Source organism: Lagenorhynchus albirostris, chromosome 3 (genome assembly GCF_949774975.1).
Source record: "Lagenorhynchus albirostris chromosome 3, mLagAlb1.1, whole genome shotgun sequence".
In the NCBI taxonomy this organism is placed as follows: Eukaryota; Metazoa; Chordata; class Mammalia; order Artiodactyla; family Delphinidae; genus Lagenorhynchus; species Lagenorhynchus albirostris.
The window spans coordinates 165478591-165488547 of record NC_083097.1 but is presented as its reverse complement, the minus strand read 5'-3'; the positions used below and the strand labels follow the sequence as shown (position 1 = coordinate 165488547).

Sequence of the window (9957 nt, the reverse complement as noted above, 5' to 3'; positions counted from 1 at the left end):
GGGTATGGGGTGGTCAGTTTTTGCGGAGGTGGGTAATTTCAAAGGCTAATGAATGGGAGGAGAATTCCAGCTATTTGGGGGAAGGGGTGGGGATTTCCAGAAACTGGGCCACCGCCCACTTTTTGACCTTTAGGGTCGGCCTTGGAACTCTCATGATGCCTGTGGGTGTGTCATTTAGCTTACTGATGTGTTACAATGAGCGTATACTGAGGCTCAAGGTCTAGTGGAAAGTTGACTCATCCGCCATCTTGGACCTATTTGGTTCTAATCAGTTGATGTCGTGTCCTCGGGCTATGTCATTCCTTATAAGGTTGTGCCCTGCCCCCTTCCCTCCTGTTTCATTTGTATTCATTTGTTCAGGCTGCCATAACAAAGTACTACACACTGGGGGGCTTAAACAACAGAATTAATTTTCTTGGATCTGGGGGCTGGAAGTCCAAGATCAAGGTGTCAGCAGGGTTGGTTTCTTCTGAGGCCGCTCTCCTTGCCTTGTAGATACCCATATTCTCCCTGTGTCCTCACATGGTCTCCCTCTGTGTGTGTCTGTGTCTTAATCTCCTCTTCTTACAAGGACACCCATCACATTTATCCATTTATCCACCTAGGAGTGGAATTCCTGGATCTTATGATAACTCAATGCTTAACAATTTGAGGGACTTCTGAACTGTTTTCCAAAGTGGCCACAGCATTTTATATTGCCAGCAGCAGTGCAAGAGGGTTGCAATGTCTCTACATCCTCGAGGACACTTGTCTTATCTTTTGGTTTCCAGCTCTAGTGGGTGTGAAGGTTTTGATTTGCATTTCCCTTGGGGGCACTCATTAAAAATGCAGATTCCTAACCCACTCCCAAGGCAGTCTGATTCAGTGAGTCTGGGATGAGGCCCAGGAAAATCAGGGGGGTGGTCTTTCTTTTCTGATAATTAGGTTAACTTCTCATTCAAGCCCCAGTGTCCTCCTGGTGGCACATTTCATCACAACGGAACATGCGTTCAACCCATACAATTAGATGAAGCTGAGGCCAAAGAAGGTAGAAATGGAAGAGCAGCATCTCTGATCCGACGACCATCACTGTAAAAAAGGACTTTCAGTGACCCATGCCAATTAATCATTTGCTGTTTGTGTTGTTTTTCTGTTACTTACAACTGGACACATCCTGGCTGACACACAACCTCAGAGCTGAGAGAGATGAAGCCAGTTATGGGTCCTGAAGCCAAAAAAACTCAGCCTCTGTGTACTGGTGCCGAATTGAATCTCAGAGACAGGGTTTTAAGTGAAGTAGAAGAGAATAGCTTGGGACTTCCCTGGTGGCACAGTGGTTAAGAATCTGCCTGCCAATGCAGGGGACACAGGTTTGAGCCCTGGTCCTGGAAGATCCCACATGCCCCGGAGCAATGCAGCCCATGCACCACAACTACTGAGCCTGCACTCTAGAACACAGGAGCCACAACTACTGAGCCCACATGCCACAACTACTGAAGCCTGCGCACCCTAGAGCCCATACTTTGCAACAGGAGAAGCCACTGCAATGAGAAGCCTGTGCACTGCAAGGAAGAGTAGCTCCGCTCGCTGCAACCAGAGAAAGCCTGCACACAGCAACGAAGACCCAATACACCCAATAAATAAATATAAATTTTAAAAAAGAAAAGAATAGCTTTATTGCTTTGCCAGGCAAAGGGGAACACAGTGGGCTCCTGCCCCTCAAAACTGTGTGTCCCTACCTGGGGGGATTTGGTGAGGAGTTTGTTTGAGGTCAGGGTTGCTGATAACAATCAGGGTGTGTGCAGGGCCTGCACTCCTTTAATCTGGCCTCAGGGGGTCTCCAGATGAGCTTCTCAAGGTTAGCAAACAGTGATCTTCTCTGGAATAAAGAATGCTAACATATTCCATTTGTTAGGGGTTTTAATTCTGTAAAGAGCTCAAATATATTGTTATGTGTATCCGTTGAGGGGGAACCAGGACCTGCCCCAAGGCTGCACTAATGTTCTTGGCTGCCCCTCCCTTGTCTCTGCATCACCTCCCTTCCCTGATTAGCAATTGTTCAAATCTGCCCTTTGGAACTCAGGGAAGGTCATGGAGGCTGGAGTCTATCCCTACAAACAAGAAATGGGAAGTCTAGACTTCTAGGGAAGTCTAGAATGCATAGCTTTTGAGGAAAGTGAAAGCAAGAAGGAAGAGAGAAGAGCTCTAATCTATAGCAATTGCATGGTGAAAAGGAACAGAAGCAAAGGGGGGAAATGTAGGGCCTTCAAGACAAAATTGTAGATCTCCCACCTAGAGTAATGAAAATAAAAACAAAAATAAACAAATGGGACCTAATTAAACTTAAAAGCTTGTACACAGCAAAGGAAACAATAAATAAAAAAGAAAGACAACTCACAGAATGAGAGAAAATATTTGCAAACGAATCAACTGACAAGGGATTAATCTCTAAAATATACAAACAGTTCATGCAGCTTAATATCAAAAACAAACAAACAGGGTCTTCCCTGGTGGTGCAGCGGTTAAGAATCTGCCTGCCAATTCAGGGACACGGGTTTGAGCCCTGGTCTGGAAGATCCCACATGCCGCGGAGCAACTGGGCCCGTGAGCCACAACTCCTGAGCCTGCGCGTCTGGAGCTTGTGCTCCACAACAAGAGAGGCTGCGACAATGAGAGGCCCGCGCACTGCGATGAAGAGTGGCTCCCTCTCGCCGCAACTAGAGGAAGCCCAAGCGCAGCAATGACAACCCAATGCAGCCCCCCCAACCAAAAAAAAAGATTGAATGGAGACCGTCTAAAGATTCTTAGAGCTCTCTCTATTCAGTTCTCTCTTCTTGGGACACTGTCCATTGAATTCTAGCCTTTTCAGCCTGCCTGAATTCCCAACTCTATCTCCTCAAGCCAGTGAGAACTCAGAGCTGTGCTTGGGTTTACCTTCCCTGCACTGCAAACTGGAAACTCCTTCCAGGCAGTCAGCTGGGCCAATTGTAGGGCTCACCTTGTTTCTCCCCTTTCAAGGACCGCTACATTACACTTATCTCCAGAGACTGAAAATAATTCTTTCATATACTTTGTCCAGTTTTTCACTTACTTCAAGCAGGAGCTGGTACCACATCTTGGCTGGAAATTATCATGGGGATCTCTTAATTCCGTCTTTACAAACACAAGCTAGTAAATAAGAATCGTAATAATTACTGGAGGGATTTTTCTTGAGAAAAGCCATTCCAGCATTCACTGAATGTGGACAGTGTGATTCCTGGATCATTTTTGTTTTCAACACAGTTCAACAGTTTCCATTTTTTCCCCCTTCGTCCCCTTTTATTTCACTGGAATTATTTTTAATAATCAATTATGCTAGCCTCATAGAATGAGCTAGGAAGAGTTCTCTCCTCTACATGCCAGGTGCATGGCTGGGAGCCGAGGTTCTGGAATTCCTCTGTGGACAAGTTAATAAGAATCTGCTACACTATGCCACAAATAGCAAATACACCCCAGCATCTCAGCAATGTAACACAACACAGTCACGGCCAAAACACTTGCAAAACTGTTGCAGATCAGAGAAGCTATCTTGCATCCAAGTTGCAATTGTGGGTTCCAGCGTTGCCGAGGGGAGAGAAGAGTGTGCAGGGAGGTGACCACCGATCGTTCTTAAATGTCCCAGTCTGGAAATGACATGGTCAATCTAGTCTCAGCCCATCCATTTACCAGGCGTGGTTCTGATGCACTGTTTGAAATGAGTCCCATGAGCCCAGCCTGAATTTGGTTCAGTTCCCCCAGACGCAGGCTTTAAGACAAGGATTTCAGTACAAGAGGTTGATTTGTTGTGTCATCCTCAGAGGGCACTAGGAGAGAAGGGAAGGAAGCCATAAGAAAGCATTATTTTTTTAAAATTTTTATTTATTTTTGGCTGCATTGGGTCTTCGTTGCTGCACGGGCTTTCTCTAGTTGCGGCGAGCGGGGGCTACTCTTCGTTGAGGTGCGCGGGCTTCTTATTGCAGTGGCTTCTCTTGTTGCAGAGCACAGGCTCTAGGTGTGCGGGCTTCAGTAGTTGCAGCACACGGGCTCAGTGGTTGCAGCACGCAGGCCCTAGAGCGCGAGGGCTTCAGTAGTTGTGGCTCGCGGGCTCTAGAGCACAGGCTCAGTAGTTGTGGCACACAGGCTTAGTTGCTCCATGGCATATGGAATCTTCCCGGACCAGGGATCGAACCGTGTCCCCTGCATTGGCAGGCGGATTCTTAACCACTGTGCCACTAGGGAAACCCCAAGAAAGCATTATTGGCATTATTGAGCAGGTGGCTTTTTCCTCTTGCTAACCTCTAAGAGCTCTGAAACATGCCTCAGAGTTGTCTAAGTCAAGAGCAGAGAGAGTTGGGGTATTACCCACCAACTCATTGAGATTTACCTCGTAAATCTCATCCATAAGAAGTACAACACGTGGTAGACAGAATAGCATCCCCCCTAAAGATGCCCATGTCCTAATCCCCAGGACTTATGAATACTTTATGCTACATGGAAAAGCAGGAAGTAAGGTTGCAGGTAGACATAAGGCCCCTAATCCGCTGATCTGAAAATTGTGAGATTAGACGGCATTATTCAGGTGGGCCCAATGTAATCACCGAGTCCTTTAAACGTGGAAGAGGGAGGGAATTCCCTGGTGGTCCAGTGGTTAGGGCTCCGTTCTTCCACTTCAGGGGGCACGGGTTCGATCCCTGGTCATGGAACTAAGATCCCACAAGCCGTGCAGCGTGACCAAAAAAAAATTAAATGTGGAAGAGGGAGGAAGAAGAGTCAGTGTTTGAGCAAATGCAGGGTGAGAAAGCCTTAGTCCTTGCTGGCTTTGCAGAAGGAGGGAGGGAGCTCCCAGCCAAAGATTGCAGGCAGCTTCTAGAAGCTGGAAAAGACAAGAAAGCAGATTCTCCCTGCTAACCTCCAGAAAGGAAGGCGGCCCTACTGACACCTTGATTTCAGGCCCATGAGACCCATTTTGGACTTCCAACTTCCAGAACTGTAAGATAATACATTTGTGTTGTCTTAAGCTACTAAGATTGTGGTAATTTGCTACAGCATCAATAGGAAACTAATACACATGCCTAGAAATAATGTGTTTGTTTGTTTTAATTTAGGGACTTCCCTGGTGGTCCAGCGGGAACCAACTGGACTGTGGAGTTAAGACTCCACACTCCCAATGCAGGGGGCCCAGGGTTCGATCCCTGGTCAGGGAACTAGATCCCACGTGCTGCCACTAAGACCCAGCGCAGCCAAATAAATAAATAAATATTTAGAAAAAAAAAGTTATATGAAGAAAATCATAAACCTTTACTGAAGGACATTTTTAAAGTACCCGAAGAGGGGAGGGAGGGTGGGGGAGGATGGATTGGGAGTTTGGGGCTAGCAGATGCAAATTATTATATATAGAATGGGTAAACGAGATCCTACTGTAGAGCACAGGAAGCTATATTCAATATCCTGTAATAAACCACAATGGAAAAGAATATGAATAAAAAAATATATATGTATAAAATCACTTTCCTGTACACTGGAAACCAACACCACATTGTAAATCAACTTTACTTCAATAAAATATATTTTGAAAACATAAAGTACCTGAATAAATAATTGGTTCACGAATCAATGAACACATAGATAGCTAGACAGACACATACATACCTATATGTATTGTATATACATACATATATGTATATATGTACTTTCCCAACCAAAATTACAAACTGATTCAAAACTGTATCTGGGAAATAAAATACACAGTAGTAGAGAAAAATATATTGAAAAAAGACAATGTCCTAAGGTACATCAAACAGATTATCAAACTATAGTAACTGAAAAAAAAAAACCTGTAGTAACTGAAACAGTGGCAAGGAACAAAAATAAGTTCAATGGGACACATGATGCAATGTATGACTTTATTAAGGGGATGTCATGGGGGAGCTGAGGCGGGGCTGAGACCATCAACAGATGAAAAAAGATGGTCTATAGCCTATGGTGGGATGGGTCCTAGAGTCTAAGGCAGTCTCAGAATCTGCCTCAGGATCTCGAAGACCTCCGTACAGGAGGGAGATGGGAATTCACCAAAGGGAAAAACAGAAACGGGTGGGGCCTGAGAGAAACCAGCAGACCGCATGTCTCAGTTGCCTGATCTCTGCAAACTGGGACAGGGTGGGGTGGGGGGGAGGCAGTGACCCTCAGAGGGCTGGGCAGGGAGACGAGGGCTTCTCACAGATCCAGGAGTTTTCTGTGCTACATTTGCCATCATTCCAGCCATCGTTGTACAATTCCACACAGTCCTCATTTTCGTGGTTGTTGGGTTCCCCTTTTTTCCAGAAGCTGTGAACCCCATGAGAGCTCTGAGCCCCCTACTCCTCCCAGAGCCCACCCCCAGGCCCCCCCTTTGGAGGAGCTGGTCCCTGGGCTTTGGCAGCAAATTGCCAAGAACCAGCCAGAGGGTGGTGAGGAGTTTGGAGGCAGGGTTTTGGAAATGTGGGTTAGGGTTAGAATCCACCTCCATTAGCATCAGCTCTGGCAAAGTTAAAATGCAGATTCTTGGGCCATTACCCAGACTTACAGAATCTGAGGCCCCCACCACTACCACTCCCACCCCCAGAATGAAGGCAGGACTCTGCATCTTCACCAAGCTCCTCAGGTGATACTTTCCAGTCCCAGAGTCTGAGCAACCCTGCTTTGAAGGAGGGGCGTCCCTGCCCACACCCTCGGGCCATTGTCACTGGGAGGTCACCTGAGTTGGAGGGGGCTGTTGTCCACCCATTTCCAGGAACCCTCATTGTGGTGGTCACTGAGGCCAATCCAGGTGGGTTTATTATATCTGACATACCAAATCTTCAGGAATTTCTGGGGGTGGGGGTGGGGAGAGGGGTATCAGGAGGAAGATCCCTGAATGCCACGCATCCCATGTCTGCCCACGTTCCCATGGTCCCCTGCCTCCCGTGGAAGTTCCTTTCACAGTCTAGCCTATAGCCCCTACTCCAGTTGTATGTGTTCACATGTGCGTGGAGGCTGTGGATGTGTGTTAATATACATACATGTGTGGATATGTGTTAACTTGTGTCTCAGTTGACATACATTATGTGTGGTCTCGAGGGTACTCTAAATTCCTTTTCTGTCCAGACATGGGCTCCTCTCAAACATGTTCTTCTCTCACTTGACCTTCCCGAGTCCATTATGCTTCCTCCTCCAGGAAGTCTTCCCTGACTGCCTCTCACCTCTCACCCCCATCTGCTCCCTGGACCCCCATCTCTCAGAGGGCAGAGGAGTGCAGCAGAAAGCTCTTTGTTGACCAGTCATATGGCCCAGCCCCAAGGGGAACCTTGCCCGGCCCACCTGCTCCTCAAGACTTTTGATGATCACCAGCTGGGCCCCAATGTCCTTACAGGAGGAGACAGCAGATTTCCAGTCACTCTGGGTCCAGGAGAATAAGTAGCAGCTCCCCTGGAAGAATTCCCAATTCCAAGGACAGGGACGGCACAGGCCAGCTGGGAAGGAGGAATGGGGTTGGGACAGAGAGGTCACTTGGCTCCTAGGCCCCAGATACCTGCCTCAGACCTTGGGAACCTAGGGCCAGCCCCTGTGTTCAGCTGTCAGCTCAGTCCCCAAGAAATCCATGAGAAAGAACCCAGCTCTGCCCTGCCCTCCTCAGTGTGGCAGCCACAGAAGGTGGGTCCCAGCCCCACCCACAATCCTGTGATTTCCTCTTGACTTTGACATGGGACCCTTACCCAGGGTGGCATTCATCCAGGTCAGGTGCTGCAGGATCTCCTCCAGGTTTGATTGCATCTGGCCCTGTGCAACATCAACTGGAGGGAGAGGACCTCAATTATTAAGCACCTACTGTGTGCTTGGTGCAGAGAGGGCCCCATGAGAACATTATGTATGGATCTCACAGGAACCTGAAGAGCCCATGACACAAAGAAACTGAGGCTTAGAGAGTGACTTGCCCAGCTTCACCAGCCCCCAGGACCTCTTGCAGGGCTCCAATCCACTCCCCCACTCCTGCCCTCTCTCCTTCACCCCTGGTGGTGATGGATGTTCCAAGGTCATGCTCCCTCAGAGCCCCATCCCCTCTCTGACTCCGGAACCCGGCGTCCAGCCCCTCATCCAGGCTGTTGTTCTCCACGTGGTGGTCCCCCAAATCTCTCTGCAGGAACTGGATCCTGGAAACTACAACAGAGCAGAGAATTCTCCCTTTATGAGCGCCAACTCTATCCCTGACCCGGTGCCAAGTCCGGTTTCAAGGTCTCAGGGAAACTAAGCTCCCCATAGAGGAGGATGTACTGCATTTCACGTGAGGAAACAGGATCAGAGAGGGGGAGTAACTGGCCCATGGTCACACAGAAGGTGACACGGAGCCCAAACGCCCCAGCCCTAGTAGGTCTGGGGAATGTGGAAAAGGGCAAAGACCATCCCAGAGAGAAAACCCAAAGGGACCCAGGACTCCAAACCCCCAGATGCTGACTCACCTTGAACCAGGGTGGTCAGCTGGAGCATGAAGAAAGCCAGTGAGATGAAGAGCAGCAGGGGAAGCAGAGGGTTCTGGGTCAGACACCCTGCAGGACCAGCAGATGGGCAGAGCTTGGGGCTCAGGGGCAGACCCTGTCCCACCCCACCCCCAACCACCCCCTTCCCCAGTCGCCTGCTCCTGAACCAGCCGCTCTGGTACCTGGTGAGCTCCTCAAACTGCGTAGGAGTCCAGGGTGTCTCTCAGCCAATGTCTGGCCCCCAAATGTCTCCTCCTCTGAATAGGACAGAGCACATGCAATTGAACTTGGAAGCCTGCTGAGCCCTCTCTCAGAACTGCAAGCTGAAGGCCAGGCCCCAGCACCTTCAGAACACTGGGGCCCTGTCATCCCCACCATCACCCCAGACTGGGGGTCCAGCCTCACCGGAGCCACCCGGTTCCTTGGGGTTACACATCTCTGCCATCCTCCTTTCCTCTCTGTCCCTCTTTCTAACTCCTCTCTGAACTATGGTTTTTATAACCCCACGTATTTCCCTCTGTAGCCCTTCCTCAGATCTGTTCTTTCTCAACTCAGGAAGAATGAGGAACAGGATGCGGATAACACTTCCCCTCAGAAAAATCCGGGGAGGGATAAAGCGCCTGACACAACTGAGAGGTCAGTTAGGATCGGGTAGAAGCTGTGCAGTCAATTTTGGTGCCAGAAGGCACTGTTCCAACCCCTATCCAGTCCTGGGACCTTCAGCCTCACATTCTCAGAGCCTCAGTTTCCTCAACTGTGAAATGGGACAATTACCCTGCCTCACACTGTAATTGTAAGGTTTAATACAGCGCACTAGTAATGGGTATAAATTGCCTATTCTAATGATGAATACTCAGAAATAACAGCACTTAAACATGTGCCCACTGTTCCCCCTGGTGTGTGTTCTCCCTCACTGTAGCAAGTAATAAGCCCGGATTTGTTAACCACAGGTGTGTTCCTAGTGGTCTAACAGTTCTCATAACAGCCCTATGAGATAGGTAGTTATTATCCTGCTTTACTGATGAGGAAACTGAGAAACAGAGAGGGCAAGCAGTTGCCTGAGGTCACATAGCTCAAAAGCAGTGGGGCTGGGAGTTGACCCATGAGTCCCTGCTTAACCACTACACAAAGCAGTTACTTTTTTCTCCTTTGTAGTTACTAAGTATTTTGTAGAGTCACTTTGAAACTTTGTGTATTGAGCTTCCAATTTATTTCTGTATGGACCCTGGTCTCCTATCTGATGCAATTGGGTGTATGTTACAATCTTTTTTTTTTTTAATCTAAAGTGAGTTTCTTGGGGCTTCTCTGGTGGCACAGTGGTTAAGAATCCGCCTGCCAATGCAGGGGACACAGGTTCAAGCCCTGGTCCAGGAAGATGTCACATGCCACAACTAAGCCTGTGTGCCACAACTACTGAGCCTGCGTGCCACAGCTACTGAAGTCTGCCTGCCTAGAGCCCATGCTCTGCAAC

The 9957-nt window shown here is 48.4% G+C and overlaps 1 protein-coding gene across 2 annotated transcripts; it reads right to left on the bottom strand.

The window, feature by feature from the left end:
• Window positions 1–5886: 5886 nt before the first annotated feature.
• On the bottom strand, window positions 5887–9025 carry CD209 (CD209 molecule). 2 transcript variants are annotated; one of them, XM_060146696.1, is made up of 8 exons: window positions 8892–9025; window positions 8669–8743; window positions 8469–8555; window positions 8020–8169; window positions 7728–7805; window positions 7333–7484; window positions 6731–6843; window positions 5887–6321 (listed from the first exon to the last, which is right to left on the bottom strand). In XM_060146696.1, exons 1-8 carry the CDS (start codon window positions 8929–8931, stop codon window positions 6180–6182), a joined length of 837 nt encoding a protein of 278 aa, XP_060002679.1. In that variant the 5' UTR covers window positions 8932–9025; the 3' UTR covers window positions 5887–6179. The 2 variants fall into 2 exon arrangements, with proteins under 2 accessions (XP_060002679.1, XP_060002680.1); XM_060146697.1 differs by lacking the exon at window positions 8020–8169.
• Window positions 9026–9957: the final 932 nt, after the last annotated feature.

Excerpts from the sequence above, each read along its gene's own strand:
- CD209 (XM_060146696.1), bottom strand. The coding sequence starts at position 8,931 with ATGGCAGAGATGTGTAACCCCAAGGAACCGGGTGGCTCCG. Across the intron at positions 8,170-8,468 it reads GCTGACCACCCTGGTTCAAG|TTTCCAGGATCCAGTTCCTG; the intron begins GTGAGTCAGCAT and ends GCTCTGTTGTAG. Across the intron at positions 7,485-7,727 it reads CTGGATGAATGCCACCCTGG|CTGGCCTGTGCCGTCCCTGT; the intron begins GTAAGGGTCCCA and ends CCTCCTTCCCAG.